The sequence below is a fragment of the Trachypithecus francoisi genome, unplaced genomic scaffold (genome assembly GCF_009764315.1).
Source record: "Trachypithecus francoisi isolate TF-2019V2 unplaced genomic scaffold, Tfra_2.0 Lachesis_group0, whole genome shotgun sequence".
NCBI classification, from domain to species: Eukaryota; Metazoa; Chordata; class Mammalia; order Primates; family Cercopithecidae; genus Trachypithecus; species Trachypithecus francoisi.
Genome location: NW_022681453.1, coordinates 54,086,321 through 54,102,429, shown reverse-complemented (window position 1 = coordinate 54,102,429; position 16,109 = coordinate 54,086,321). Strand labels below are relative to the sequence as shown.

The 16,109-nt window shown below is 46.3% G+C and overlaps 1 protein-coding gene across 1 annotated transcript; it reads right to left on the bottom strand.

The window, feature by feature from the left end:
* Window positions 1–1,704: 1,704 nt before the first annotated feature.
* On the bottom strand, window positions 1,705–15,616 carry BRK1 (BRICK1 subunit of SCAR/WAVE actin nucleating complex). Its single transcript, XM_033210648.1, has 3 exons — window positions 15,394–15,616; window positions 3,181–3,263; window positions 1,705–2,623 (listed from the first exon to the last, which is right to left on the bottom strand). Exons 1-3 carry the CDS (start codon window positions 15,509–15,511, stop codon window positions 2,597–2,599), a joined length of 228 nt encoding a protein of 75 aa, XP_033066539.1. The 5' UTR covers window positions 15,512–15,616; the 3' UTR covers window positions 1,705–2,596.
* Between the last annotated feature and the right edge of the window lie 493 nt (window positions 15,617–16,109).

Genomic DNA, 16,109 nt, shown 5'->3' with positions numbered 1-16,109 from the left:
GCCTGTAGTCCCAGCTACTCAGGAGGCTGAGGCAGGAGAATCCCTTGAACCTGGGAGGTGGAGGTTGCAGTGAGCCAAGATTGTGCCACAGCACTCCAGCCTGGCAACACAGCAAGGCTCTGTCTCCAAAAAAAAGAAAAGAAAAGAAAGAAAAAAGAGCTAACTAAAAAAATAGAAAAATTAAAAAAAAAAAGACGGGTCTCATTATGTCGCTCAGGCTTGTGTTAACCTGCTAGGCTCAAGCTATCCTCCCACCTCAGCCTCCTGAGTAACTGGGATTATAGGTGCACACCACCACACCTAGCAATATGGTACTATTAAGGGCACTAACTCATTTAGAACATATTATTATTATTATTATTATTTTTGAGACGGAGTCTCCCTCTGTCACCCAGGCTGGAGTCCAGTGGCACAATCTCAGCTCACTGCAACCTCTGCAGGTTCAAGCAATTCTCTTGCCTCAGTCTCCTGAGTAGCTGGGATTACAGGTGCCTGCCACCATGCCCAGCTAATTTTTGTATTTTTAGTAGAGATCGGGTTTCGCCATGTTGGCCAGGCTGGTCTCAAACTCCTAACCTCAAGTGATCCACCCGGCCAAAGTGCTGGGATTACAGGTGTGAGCCACTGCACCTGGCCAAAGATGTCCATTTCTATTGTAGGATGCACATGCTAAATCAGAGACAAATCCATATCAAGATCAAATCCAGAGCTGAAGCACAGTGTCAGCATGGTAGGATTGGGAGGAACTGAGAAGTGAAAAAGTCAAGTCTAAGAGAACTTTCAGGGGGAAATTTGGCTTAAGCTACACTTTGTTTTTTGTTTTTGAGATGGAGTCTCCCTCTGTCACCCAGGCTGGAGTGCAGTGGTGCTATCTTGGCTCACTGCAAGCTCTGCCTCCCAGGTTCACGCCATTCTCCTGCCTCAGCCTCCTGAGTAGCTGGGACTACAGGCGCCCGCCACCATGCCCGGCTAATTTTTTTTTGTATTTTTTTTTTTTTTTAGTAGAGACAGCGTTTCACCGTTAGCCAGGACAGTCTCGACCTCCTGACCTTGTGATCCACCCGCCTCGGCCTCCCAAAGTGCTGGGATAACAGGCATGAGCCACTGCGCTGGGCCTTGCGCTAGACTTTGAATGGCAAATATGATTTGAATTGAGGGAAATCAGTGTATACAGAGCATAATAACTTCTGTGTGACTAAAATAGATTCTATATAGTGGATAAGCCTTTAGGAGTAGGTTGGTACAAGTTTATAGTAAGCTTTGGATACCAAAATGAAAAGTTTAAACTATCTGTTTTTCTTTTTTTGAGACGGAGTCTTGCTCTGTCACCACGCTGGAGTGCAGTGGCGTGATCTCGGCTCATTGCAACCTGCGCCTCCCGGTTTCAAGCGATTCTCCTGCCTCAGTCTCCGGAGTAGCTGGAAGTATAGGTGCCCGCCACCACGCCCAGCTAATTTTTTGTATTTTTAGTAGAGACAGGGTTTCACTGTGTTAGCCAGGATGGTCCCGATCTCCCGACCTCATGATCTCTACCCACCTCGACCTCCCAAAGTGCTGGGATTACAGGTGTGAGCCACCACACCCGGCTATCTGTTTTTCAAAGAAGTAGACATTTAGCTTCTGCCTTTATAAAACTAATAATCTGCCTTGGATTGTGGCTAAATTGTGTGAACGCTGGTATTTCAACAGACTGTAAGCATCATGTCTGATTCAATGCTGTATCTTTTATTGGAGTTTAACATGCCTACATAGTAAATACTTGGTAAATGTGCTGAATGACCAAATGATTCCCAGGATGAGCTAGTCAGCTCAGAGTCCAAACATGGGGACTTGGGCTGGTAAGCCACCTAGGCTTTGAATCAAACAGCTGCATCTGAAAGTTTTATGTTAGAATAATAACGCCATATATTACATTTCTGTGCAATAAGTGAGTCCACCTCCAGCCCCTCTCCCCACCATAATCACAGCAGTCAGATAAAAAGTTGAGTTTATTAGGGAAATATGAGAGGCACAGACACTCCCAAGTGACAGAAAGAAAAGTCTAAAAATGTCCCTTCAAGCCAAATGGGGGCCTGGCCTTGACCTCCCCAAATCAACAAGAAACTGGTGGGTCTGCAACAACATTCTCTGGCAGCCACATTGCCAGGGCATGAGTGTCTTGGCCAGGACTGCCCCCCACTTCCCACCAAAGGTGGGGAGGAGATAAAGACTGTTCACAGAAGCAGTGCAAAGGCAATGAGAACTTTAAGGAAAGTTTGAGAGAGAGAGAAAGAAAGATAGAGGCGGGGAGGACCTTCACAAAGAGTCCCAGGGTTTTGGCTGTGAATGTCTCAAATACATTGACAAGTAGATCTATAAAATGTTACTGAAAAGGTAAAATGCCTATGTCGTTTCCAACAGTTCCTCTGGACTTCTCCCCACATAACACACCACACCCCAGATGGCAGAGCCCAAAGGCCACACTTTTGAACAAAGAAAAACAAGAATAAGCCCTGTTGCTCTTTAAGGAGAAAGGAAGGAGCTGAAGGCTGCTGGGGCCTTTCCCATGTGGCCTGTGTTGTGTAAAGCAACTTCCCAGCAGCAGCACGTCACTGTTCTAGGTGAGTGTCTCACCTTTTGTCACCTGTGAAAGGAAAGGAAAATTGACATTTAGATAAATTCAAAAAGATTAGAGGGGTCTAAAAAAAAATTCTTACTTTAGATTCTAGGCAGTGAGAAATAGTAGAAAAGAAGATAGCTGTGAAGTCACAGAAACCTGGTTCAAATCCAGGCAATCTGCTTAACTTTTCTTTTCTTTTTTTGAGACGGAGTCTCACTCTGCCACCTAGGCTGGAATGCAGTGGTGTGATCTCGGCTCACTGCAACCTCCACCTCCCAGTTTCAAGTGATTCTCCTGCCTCAGCCTCCCAAGTAGCTGGGACTACAGGTGTGAGCCACCATGCCTGGCTAATTTTTGTATTTTTAGTAGAGATGGGGTTTCACCATGTTGGCCAGGCTGGTCTTGAACTCCTGACCTCAGGTGATCTGCCACCTTGGCCTCCCATGCTGGGATTACAGGCATGAGCCACCATGTCCGGCCAGTGCTTAAGTTTCCAAAGACTGTTTCTGCTTTCAGGTTTTTTTCAGTAATAAGTGGAAATGCGCATTCTCTCTTGGAATGCCCTGGCCCATCAAACTCACCCGTGCTTCAATGTACTCTATTCTCCGTTCAAGGGCTGTCAATTTCTCGTTTAGTGTTGCAAGTCTTGAACGACAAGACATATCTGAGAAAAAGAGACTGGTGTTCAGAGTTAATGTCACTTCAAACACACAGACACAGACACACACAACTCCTACACTGAAAAAGAGGAATAATACACAGAATACAAATGGAAATGGATACAGTGAGAAGTATCTTAGCACAGTTCCTTAGAGTGGATCTGCTGAATTTTCTATCAAGTATTGCAAGTAGAGAATAATGGCCCCACAAAAATGTCCTTTCCCGCAGGGCGTGGTGGCTCATGCCTGTAATCCTAGTACTTTGGGAGGACTAGACAGGTGGATCACCTGAGGTCAAGAATTCAGGACCAGCCTGGCCAACATCGTGAAACTCTGTCTCTTATTAAAAATACAAAAATTAGCCGGGCATGATGGCACATGCCTGTAATCCCAGCTACTCGAGAGGCTGAGGCAGGAGAATTGCTTGAACCGGGGGTCAAATGTTGCGGTGAGCCAAGATCTCGCCACTTCACTCCAGTCTGGGTGAAAGAGCAAAACTTAAAAAAAAAAAAAAAAAAAAGTCCTTTCTCTAATCCCTGGATCCTGTGAATATGGATTATACGTGAGGAAACAGGGCTTTGCAGGTATGATTAAGGTTAAGAACCTGGAGATCCTAGAGTTTGTCTTGGATTGTCCACTTGGCCCCAATCTAATCATAAGTCCACAAATGTAGGTGAGAAAGGCAGAGGAAGAGGGTCAGAGATGAAATGGAAGAAGAAAAAGAGATTCGATGTGTGAAGGGGATGCCATCTGCCATTGTTGGCTTTGAAAGTGGAAGAAGGGAGTCATGAGCCAAGGGATATAAGTGACCTTTAGAAGCTGGGAACAACTCTCAGCTGACAGCCAGCAACAAAACAGAGATCTCAGTTCTACAACCACGAGAAACTGAGTTCTGCCAACAACCCAATATTCGAGGAACTAGACCCTCTCCTTGAGTCTCCAGAAAGGAAGGCAGTCCTGCTGAAACCCTGATGGGAGCTCAGGCCAGGAGCAGTGACTCATGCCTGTAATCCTAATACTTCAGAAGGCCAAGGTGTGAAGATTGCTAGCCCAGTTACCAGTGTTCAATTTATGACCTACACATGGTAAATAATAAATTTATGTGGTTTAAGCCATAAAATGTGTGGTAATTTGTTTTTTTGTTTGTTTTTGAGACGGAGTCTCACTGTTGCCAGGCTGGAGTGCAGTGGCGTGATCTCAGCTCACTGCAACCTCTGCCTCCCAGGTTCAAGTAATTCTCCTGCCTCAGTCTCCCAAGTAGCTGGGACTACAGGTGTGCGCCACCATGCCCAGCTAATTTTTTTTTGTATTTTTAGTAGAGATGGGGTTTCACCACGTTGGCCAGGATGGTCTCAATCTCTTGACCTCGTGATCCACACACCTTGGCCTCCCACAGTGCTGAGATTACAAGTGTGAGCCACTGTGCCCAGCCTGTGTGGTAATTTGTTATGCCAGGAATAGCAAATGAATACACCAAGGCTGTACAGCCATTTACTAATGGCCTAAGACTTTCAAAAGAGGGGACAAGAATAAGAAAATAATCTCAATAGGAAAGAAATGAGGCCAGGTGCAGTGGCTCATGCCTGTAATTCCAGCACTTTAGGGAAGCCAAGGTGGGCAGATCATCTGAGGTCAGGAGTTTAAGACCAGCCTGGCTAACATGGTGAAACCCCATCTCTACTAAAAGTACAAACTTAGCTAGGCATGGTGGCGAGTGCCTCTAGTCCCAGCTACCTGGGAGGCTGAGGCAGGAGAATCACTTGAACCTGGGAGGCGGAGGTTGCAGTGAGCCAGGATCGCGCCACTGCACTGCAGCCTGGGTGACAGAGTGAGACTCCATCTCAAAAAAAAAAAAAGTAGAGGCCAAGAAAGCAGCAGAAATTATGGAGAGGGAAGGTGTGAGAGTTCTGAGCTCATTAAAGCCATGTCACTACTGTTCCTCCTAGAGGCAAAAGGCCTTTCAGAACTAGAGAAAACCTGGAGAACATCAAATACCCTATAAAGCCCATATTCCATCTGTGAAAACAGCCAAAATTCTTTTTCTTCCTCCAGCTTTTCCAATCTTCTTTTACCATCTCATTCAAAATGAAACCAGATTTAATTTAAAACATCTTTTTCTCTGCAAACTTCTGTAACAGGAACTATTCTTTTTCCAACTATTCTCAATATATGAGAGAAAAGGTATCTTAGCATGGTCATTATCTTCTACTCTCTCCTCCAACATTGTTGTTCAGTCATCTCTCAATAACCTACAGTTTTTAAGTCTGAAACATTCGCTGAGACTCTCCCACGCAATGATTTAACACTTAGCTAACAAGCTGCCTTTTCATCTGTTCCCTGGCTGTTTTGCAAAAGCGCTTCAGCATCCATTTTGACAAATCTTCCTACACCCTAATCTTGCCTCAACTTTCATCTTATTATGTCCAAATCTTACTCATCTTGCCTGTCTGTCTCCCCCAAGGCTAAGTTCAAATTCTATCTCTGAGAGGTCTTGCCAGATGGACATCATAATTCTCCTCTTCTGTATTTACCTAAACATTTACGGATGAATATCTTTTTTTTTTTTTTAAAGAGACATGGTCGGCCGGGCGCGGTGGCTCAAGCCTGTAATCCCAGCACTTTGGGAGGCCGAGACGGGCGGATCACGAGGTCAGGAGTTCGAGACCATCCTGGCTAACACGGTGAAACCCCGTCTCTACTAAAAATATAAAAAAACTAGCCGGGCGAGGTGGCGGGCGCCTGTAGTCCCAGCTACTCGGGAGGCTGAGGCAGGAGAATGGCGTAAACCCGGGAGGCGGAGCTTGCAGTGAGCTGAGATCCGGTCACTGCACTCCAGTCTGGGCGACAGAGCGAGACTCCGTCTCAAAAAAAAAAAAAAAAAAAAGAGACATGGTCTTGCTGTCACCCAGGCTAGAGTTCAGTGGCGCAATCATAGCTTACTGTGCCCTTAACTCCTAGGTTGAAGTGATCCTTTCACGTCAGCCTCCCGAGTAGCTAGAATTACTACTCAGTAGGTGGATGCCACTGTGCCCGACTAATTGTTTTCTTTTTTTTTTTTTTTTTGGGTAGAGATAGGGGTCTTACTTTGTTGCCCAGGCTGATCTCAAACTCCTGAACTCAAGCAATCCTCCTGCCTTGGGCTCTTAAAGTCCTAGGATTACAGGCGTGAGGCACCGTGCCAGCCTCTTAAGTTCTAATTTGTAAGTTATTCGTGTACTTGGTCTTTGGTTAATCTCTTCCCCCTTTGGAAAAAGATTTTACAAATAAGAATGTGCATCACTATTATTTAAGATGGTGAAAAAGCAACAAAACCAAATGCCCATGATTGGAATGGTTTGATATAGTGTATCAGTGAGACTATTAAAATAGGCATTAAGAGTTATAATGGCTGGGTGCGTTGGCTCATGCCTGTAATCCCAGCACTTTGGGAGGCCGAGGTGGGCGGATCACTTGAGGTCGGAGTTCAAGACAAGCCTGACCAACATGGAGAAACCCCATCTCTACCAAAAATACAAAAAAAAAAAAAGAAACCCTGTCTCTACTAAAAATACAAAATTAGCTGGGTATGGTGGCGCACGCCTGTAATCCCAGCTACTCAGGAGGCTGAGGCGGGAGAATGGCTTGAACCCAGGAGGCAGAGGTTGCAGTGAGTTGAGATTGCACCACTGCACTCCAGCCTGGGCAACAGAGTGAGACTCTGTCTCAAAAAAAAAAAAAAAAAGGCCGGGCGCGGTGGCTCACGCCTGTAATCCCAACACTTTGGGAGGCTGAGACTGGAGGATCACGAGGTCAGGAGATCGAGACCATCCTGGCGAACACGGTGAAATTTGGTGAAACCCCACCTCTACCAAAAATACAAAAAATTAGCCGGGCGTGGTGGCGGGAGCCTGTAGTCTCAGCTACTTGGGAGGCTGAGGCAGGAGAATGGCGTGAACCTGGGAGGTGGAGGTTGCAGTAAACCGAGATCACGTCACTGCACTCCAGCCTGGGCGACACAGCAAGACTCCGTCTCAAAAAAAAAAAAAAAAAGTGGCCAGGTGCAGTGGCTCACCTCTGTAATCCCAGCACTTTGGGAGGCCAAGGTGGGTGGATCACCTGAGGCAGTGAGCTGAGATTGCACCATTGCACTCCAGCCTGGACAACAAGAGCTAAACTCTGTCTAAAAAAAAAAAAAAAAAAAGTTACAAGTTTGAGGAGTATTTAATGAAATGGGAAAATGTTCATGTTACAAAGCCAAATGATATTTATGTACTTATAATTGACAATTTATTTACATGTCTGTTTCACCATTTGAACAAGTTAATGGAAAGAAGTACGTATTGCCTCTTGTAACCTCAGTATCATGCCTGGTACACAGATGTTGACTGAAAAAAAAAAGGATGCATTCTGGTATGTTAGTGGAACAAAAGATTGACTCTAGTGTAACTCTACTCACCTCACAAGTGGGAAAACTGAGTCCTAGGTAAGCTGAGGCCCATGTTGGGTCACGAATGGGACAAAATAACAGCAGGGCTGAGTTTAGAACCCCGTTCTTGACTGCCCAGTGTGGTATTCTTTCCCATCACACTGTCCCAATGCACACTGCTACCATCTTTCTGTGCCTCCAGGGCTGTAATTTATACCCCAGGTCTCCATCTGCCACTTTCCATTCTTTTACCTGCTTAAAGTATACAATTCAATGGTTTTTAGTATATTTACAGAGTTGTGCAATCATTATAATCTACTTTTAGAATATTTTCATCATCCCCAAAAGATACCTTATACCTCTTGGTCCTATCACTCCTCATTCTGCCACCCCTCAGTCCCTGGGAAATACTAATCTTTGTCTCTATGGATTTGCCATTTCTGGACATTCTTCATTCTTTTTATGCTTGTGCTGCTCCCTTGAATTCCCAGGTCTACCTTAAGTATGATCACTTCAGCATCCCCCCTTTCCTGGATGCACTGCCACTTTCTGTCGGAACTGCCCCACAGGACCAAGCCTTTTTTCAGTCTGGTTTTTGGAAGTCTAAAGGCACATTATGTATGCTACTGAGTAAGAGCATGAATATCATCTCTGACAACCTGTCATTTCCCATGAAGAAAGACATACCAACTTTATTGGGGGAGGTAAGAGAGGGAAGGTTCCTTCCTGGGTGGCTATTCTGTTCTAGCTGTCAATCTGGTAATGAATTAGAATTCAGGAACAATACTATGCTACTGGCCTACATGGATAAACACTGTTGAGAAACAGAAAATGTTCAACTCCAGAAACTCTGGTCATATTTCAAATCCTAATAAGTACACGCTGGTTCAAATAAAAAACACCAAGAAAGCATTCAGCAGCTGGATAAATCTGAGACCAGAGCACAAGTATGTGTACATTATCACCAGCCTTTAATTGAAAATACCAGTTCTTGTTAGGGAACAAATGCTTTTATCAGACAGCTCCTTCTCTGAACTTACTGCATATAACTTTAGCATTACAAAAATCAATACTGTCAGGCCGGGCATGGTGGTTCACACCTGTAATCCCAGCACTTTGGGAGGCCGAGGTGGGCGGATCACTTGAGGTCAGGAGTTTGAGACCAGCCTGGCTAACATGGCAAAACCCTATCTCTACTAATAATACAAAAAGTAGCTGGGCATGGTGGCGTGCACCTGTAATCCCAGCTACTTGGGAGGCTGAGGCAGGAGAATGGCTTGAACTCAGGAGGCAGAGGTTGCAGTGAGTCAAGATTGCACCACTGTACTCAAGCCTGGGCAACACGGCAAGACTCCATCTTAAAAAAAAAAAAAAAAGGAAAGAAAAAAGAAAAAGAATTAGCCAGGCATGGTGGCACATGCCTGTAGTCCCAGGTACCCGGGAGGCTGAGGCAGAAGAATCACTTGAAGCCGGGAGGCAGAAGTTGCAGTGAGCCGAGATTGCACCACTGCATTCCAGCCTGGGCAACAGAGCGAGACTCCGTCTCAAAAAAAAACAAAACAATACTGCCTTTCTTTTGGAATGTTTTTGTAGTTAAGACTTACTTTTCCAGCAAAATTCTGAAAATCTTAGGAGTGGGTATCATATCCACTCCTTTCTCACAGCATCTGACACACACCAGGCATGCTGTATTTGTTGGCTTAGTACAAAAACTAAGATTTTTTTTAAAAGCCACATTCTCTATTTTTTCTTTATACTTCTCTGCATATATTACCTTTAGAACCAGAAAAAAAATAGTATAAGAATAAAAAGCGATAATCTCTAACCATCTGTTTTTAGAAGCTTCACCAATTCCAAAGTACAGAATAGGCCTAGTGTTAGGATGTTATTGCTACATTATGATTTGTACGTCCTCAAGTTCACGTGGGGGACTGTGACTCTACTCTCACCAGCTGGAATCACAGGGTAAATGCTTTTCAGAAAGTCATTTACTATCTTAGAAAAACAATTCTCTCTCCAAAAATACATGGCCCATGCAGATTCTCTGTGGTCAGGGTAAGGACTACAGAATTGCTAACATATTTGAAGAACTTCAGATGCTCCCTCAAAGTAAATTATTTTTCTTTGAGACAGAGTCTCACTCTGTCACAGGCTGGAGTACAGTGGCAAGATCTTGGCTCACTGCAACCATCGCCTCCAGGATTCAAGGGATTGCTCCTGCCTCAGTCTCCTGAGTAGCTGGGATTACAGGTGCACTCCACCATACCCAGCTAATTTTTGTATTTTTAGTAGAGATAGGGTTTCACCATGTTGGGCAGGCTGGTCTCGAACTCCTGACCTCATGATCTGCCCACCTCAGCCTCCCAAAGTGCTGGGATTACAGGCGTGAGCCACTGCACCTGGCAGTAAATTCTTATTGAATCTTTACACCACCAAACCATATCATCATAAACATGTTAGAGTTAACCCCTGAACAACTCAGGGGTTAAGAACATCAACCCTCTGTGCAGTTGAAAATCTGCACAGGCTGGCACGGTGGCTCACACGTGTAATCCTAGTGCTTTGGGAGGCTGAGACAGGAGGATCACTTGAACTTAGGAGTTTGAGAACAGCCTGGGCAACACAGTGAGACCTCATCTCTATTTTAAATACATAAGAAAAAGAGGCCGGGCGCGGTGGCTCAAGCCTGTAATCCCAGCACTTTGGGAGGCCGAGACGGGTGGATCACGAGGTCAGGAGATCGAGACCATCCTGGCTAACACGGTGAAACCCCGTCTCTACTAAAAAAATACAAAAAAATTAGCTGGGCGAGATGGCGGGCGCCTGTAGTCCCAGCTACTCGGGAGGCTGAGGCAGGAGAATGGCATAAACCCGGGAGGCGGAGCTTGCAGTGAGCCGAGATCGCGCCACTGCACTCCAGCCTGGGTGACAGAGCGAGACTCCATCTCAAAAAAAAAAAAAAAAAAGAAAAAGAAAATCTGCATATAATTTTTGTCTCCCCAGAACTAAACTAATAGCCTACTGTTGACTGGAAACCTTACTGATAACAGGAGCAGTTGGTTAACACATATTTTGGAAGTCACATATATGACATAGTGTATTACAATAAAGTAAACTAGAGAAAAGACTGTTATTAAAAAAAACATGAGGAGGCTGGGTGCAGTGGCTCACGCCTGTAATCCCAGCACTTTGGGAGGCCTAGGCGGGCGGACCACAAGGTCAGGAGATCGAGATCATCCTGGCTACCATGGTAAAATCTCATCTCTACTAAAAAATACAAAAAAATTGGCCGGGCGCGGTGGCTCATGCCTGTAATCCCAGCACTTTGGGAGGCCGAGACGGGCGGATCACGAGGTCAGGAGATCGAGACCATCCTGGCTAACACGGTGAAACCCCGTCTCTACTAAAAAATACAAAAAACTAGCCAAGTGAGGTGGCGGCCGCCTGTAGTCCCAGCTACTCGGGAGGCTGAGGCAGGAGAATGGCGTGAACCTGGGAGGCGGAGCTTGCAGTGAGCCGAGATCGCGCCACTGCACTCCAGCCTGGGCGACAGAGCGAGACTCCGTCTCAAAAAAAAAAAAAAAAAAAAAATTAGCCAGGCGTGGTGGTGGGCATCTGTGGTCCCAGCTACTCTGGAGGCTGAGGCAGGAGAATGGCATGACCCGGGAGGCAGAGCTTGCAGTGAGCCGAGATCACACCACTGCACTCCAGCCTGGGTGACAGAGTGAGATTCCGTCTCAAAAAACAAACAAACAACAATCAAAAAAACACACTAGGAAAAGGAAATATATTTACTATACATTAAATGGAAGTGGATCATCATAATGGTCTTCATCCTCATTGTCTTCCTGCTAAGTTAGGTTGAGGAAGAGGAGGAAGAAGAGAGGTTGTTTTGCTACCTCATGGGTGGCAGAGGTGGAAGGTGAGGCAGGAGAGGCAGGCATACTGTATAACTTTTATCACCATAAATCCACCTATGGCCAGGCACAGTGGCTCATGCCTGTAATCCCAGCACTCTGGGAGGTTGAACAGAGGTGGGTCACTTGAGGCCAAGAGTTCAAGAGCAGCATGGCCAACATGGCGAATCCTGTCTCTACTAAAAATACAAATATTAACCGGGCATGGTGACACACACCTGTAGTCCCAGCTATTCGGGAGGCTAAAGCAAGAAAATCACTTGAACCTAGGAGGTGGAGGTTGTAGTGAGTCGAGATCATGCCACTGCACTTCAGCCTAGGTGACAGAGTGAAAATCTGTCTCAAAAAAAAAAATCTACCTGTAAATGGATCCCTGTACTTCAAACATGTATTGTTCAAGGGACAATTGTACAAGCCTGCTAATGGCTTAGGATGGGAAAAAAACATCCCATACACAGTCATCCTAAATCATCCAATACCAAGAAAACATACTCAAGTCTATCCTTAAAATTTATCCAGTTTTGCAGCTTGTGGGGTCTTTTTCTAAACTCTTGCATTGTGATATTGTCCATCTTTCTTTTTTTTTTTTTGGAGATGGAGTCTTAATCTTTCGCTCAAGCTGTAGTGCAGTGGCACGATCCCTGCTCACTGCAACCTCCACCTCCCCAGTTCAAGCAATTCTCCTGCCTCAGCCTCCTGAGTAGCTGGGATTACAGGTGTGCACCACCACACCCAGCTAATTTTGTATTTTTAATAGAGACAGGGTTTCACCATGTTAGCCAGGCTGATCTCAAACTCGACCTCAGGTGATCCGCCCGCCTCAGCCTCCCAAAGTGCTGCGATTACAGGCATGAGCCACCATGCCAATCTTTAAGAACCTGCCTCAGGTACACCTAACTACTAAGTCAAATTCCTTTGACTGTTAATCCTGCATTATAATTCTCTTCTTACTTAGTTGTATTTAATTGTTATTTTCTCTAAATTCACTTTCTAATTTAAAAACCATCTAGTAATTACTCCAAACATTTGGCCATTATCATCACTTTAAGAGAGGATAATGATCTAAGCTAAGGGAAGTCATTTATTTTGGCTCCAAAAAACTGGACTTCTGTATGTCTAATTCCTTAGTTTAGAATTTATTGGGGGCAGGGCACAGTGGCTCATGACTGTAATCCCAGCACTTTGGGAGGCTGGGGTGGGTGGATCACTTGAGCTCAGGAGTTTGAGACTAGCCTGGGAAAGATGGCCAAAACCTGTCTCTACTTTAAAAAGCACAAAAATCAGCCAGGCGTGGTGGTGCACACCTGTAAACCCAGCTACTCAGGAGGCAGAGGCACGAGAATAGCTTGAGTCCAGGAAGACGAGGTTGCAGTGAACTGTGATCATGCCACTGCACTCCAGTCTGGACTAGGGTGAGACCCTGTCTCAAAAAAAAAAAAAAAAAAAAGGCCGGGCGCGGTGGCTCAAGCCTGTAATCCCAGCACTTTGGGAGGCTGGGGTGGGTGGATCACTTGAGCTCAGGAGTTTGAGACTAGCCTGGGAAAGATGGCCAAAACCTGTCTCTACTTTAAAAAGCACAAAAATCAGCCAGGCGTGGTGGTGCACACCTGTAAACCCAGCTACTCAGGAGGCAGAGGCACGAGAATAGCTTGAGTCCAGGAAGACGAGGTTGCAGTGAACTGTGATCATGCCACTGCACTCCAGTCTGGACTAGGGTGAGACCCTGTCTCAAAAAAAAAAAAAAAAAAAAGGCCGGGCGCGGTGGCTCAAGCCTGTAATCCCAGCACTTTGGGAGGCCGAGACGGGCGGATCACGAGGTCAGGAGATCGAGACCATCCTGGCTAACACGGTGAAACCCCGTCTCTACTAAAAACTACAAAAAACTAGCCGGGCGAGGTGGCGGCGCCAGTAGTCCCAGCTACCGGGGAGGCTGAGGCAGGAGAATGGCGTGAACCCGGGAGGCGGAGCTTGCAGTGAGCTGAGATCTGGCCACAGCACTCCAGCCTGGGTGACAGAGCGAGACTCCGTCTCAAAAAAAAAAAAAAAAGAATTTGTTGGAAAGCCCAAATAAAAAGTCTTTACTCTCCATCTGATCATAAAATGTGACTGTTACAAATCAGACATAATCTCTGAGCTGATATCTCCTTGCCTATCAAGCAAAAAAAGAGACATTTCTCCTTTGCAAATCCTAAGCTTAAGCTTTTCAATTTTCAGTCAGTCCCAAGACTCATTCACTATAAATTTAATGGGTATGATATACCAAGACTATGTCAAAGATAAACATAATGAATTAAAAGTTTACTGGTACAATTCTGTTCTCAGAAATGAAATTACATTACTAGAATCCAACTCAGGATTATTACTATTTTTTTTTTTTGAGACAGCGTCTTACTCTGTTGCCTAGGCTGGAGTACAGTGGCATGAACATGGCTCACTGCCTCCAGGGCTCAAGTGATCCTCCTGTCTCGGCCTCCCGAGTAGCTGGGACAACAGGTATGCATGACCACGCCCAACTAATTTTTTGTTGTTGTTGTTGTTTTGTAGAGATAGGATCTGGCCATGTTGTCCAGGCTGGTCTTGAACTCCTGGGCTCAAGCAATTCTCCCAACTTGGCCTCCCAAAGTGCTGGGATTACAGATATGAGCCATTGAACCCAGCCATGATTATAGTCCTATACACCCTGTATGAAAATACTTTAATACAAAAATGATGCTCTTCTTTGTTCTGAAGTTGTCATTATTTCATCCTCAAGATTAGAACTTCTTTGAATGTAGGAAGTGGTTCTTATTCTGTGTCTCCCACTATGCCTTAAGAGAGGGTCTCATATGGAGCTCTAGTATCTCTCGCTGATGCTTTCTGACAATCTCTTGCTCTGTCACCTTTACACTCCTAAGGCCATCATTCCTTTAGCTAGAGAATAATTCATTTAAAAATCTTTCCAAAGTACACTAGTTGAAGAAAAGTTCACTAGATGCATCCCTATATCCTGTAATTACACAAGAAAGTCTAACCAGTGCCAAGTTCTCTTAAACACTTGGAGAAGAAGGGGTAGCAGTCTTGATTACTTTGCTTGCTGTTCACAAGAATTTAAGGCTGTCACGAGCAGGCCATGCCTAGGAAAGACTCTGGTAAAGGTGTCTTTCTGCTGAAGGCACCCGACCTGTATTAGCTCTGAGGAACGGGCTAGAAGTAGACAGAACACCTACCACAAGCTATATACTAGCAATACAGAGAGGACTTCCAAGATCCTACAAGATCCTGGCATCCCTCTGACCTCATCTCCAACCACTCTCACTGCAGCACACACAGGAGACAGGAAGAAATGGACAAGACGGGAGTGGTTGACAACGGGTCCAACTAAAAGGATGACGCTAGAGGGTTTCGAGCAGATCCTGAAGATGGGAAGCCGTCAACAGTCCTCAAACAGAGCAGTGACACGGTCCCGGATGCTCACTTTGAGTGCAAAGTGGGGACTGGAATGGATGTAGAGTACAAAGGAGGCAGGGAGACCACTTAGGAGAACCACGGAGCGAGGATGGGGCTGCCTGACGAATCTGGGAAAAGGACTTGTAGAATGGGTCCAGGGGGATGGCAGGAAGCCACGAGCTCAGCGTAGGGCAGGATAACCCTACAGAGACTGTCCAGCGGAGCCTGAGGGTCAGGGCAGGAGGGAGAAGGTGGGACCTGAAGGAGGAAGTGAAAACCCGCAACAGCCGAAGGCTCCGGTAGTCCTCTCAAAGCATCTCCCCGGGGCCCCAGCCCAAACGCCTCGCGGCCTCCCTCCTCCCCGCCTCCCCTTGCTGGCCCGCTGACCGAACGAGTTGAGAAAGTCCGCGATTTTCTTGATGCTGCTGGTGATTATCTCAATGTACTCCCGGTTAGCCCAGTCCTGGTGAATCTCTCGCTGCACCGGATCCTCCTGTCCCGCCATGGCGGCCGCCTGAGGAAGAGCGACTGCGCAGGCGCCCCGACCCTACAGGCCTCTAGCGCGCCTGCGCCACCAGCCCACACCCATCCCCTGGAGCGCCCACGAATTCTCGGGCACTGTGATACGCCTGTGCAATGTAACGTCCTCTCCGGCTTTTGCTCTCTATTCCCACGCTGTAGAAAACAGAAGCCTCCACTCCTGAGGCGAGGTTGTAGTGCACGCGCGTTATGGTGTTAAACGGGCTCGTGGGGGGTCTTGCCGTCTCCCTCAACTGCTCCAGGCTCAGTGTCCGCAGTAAGATGGGCACAGTCGATTAAATCACACTAAATAGCCGGGCGCGGTGGCTCACGCCAGTAATCCCAGCACTTTGGGAGGCCGAGGCGGGCGGATCACTAGGTCAGGAGATCGAGACCACAGTGAAACCCTGTCTCTACTAAAAATACAAAAAATTAGTCGGGCGCGGGGGCGGGCGCCTGTAGTCCCAGCTGCTCAGGAGGCTGAGGCAGGAGAATGGCGTGAACCCGGGAGTCGGAGCTTGCAGTGAGCCGGAGATCGCGCCACTGCACTCCAGCCTGGGGGACAGAGCGAGGCTCCATCTCAA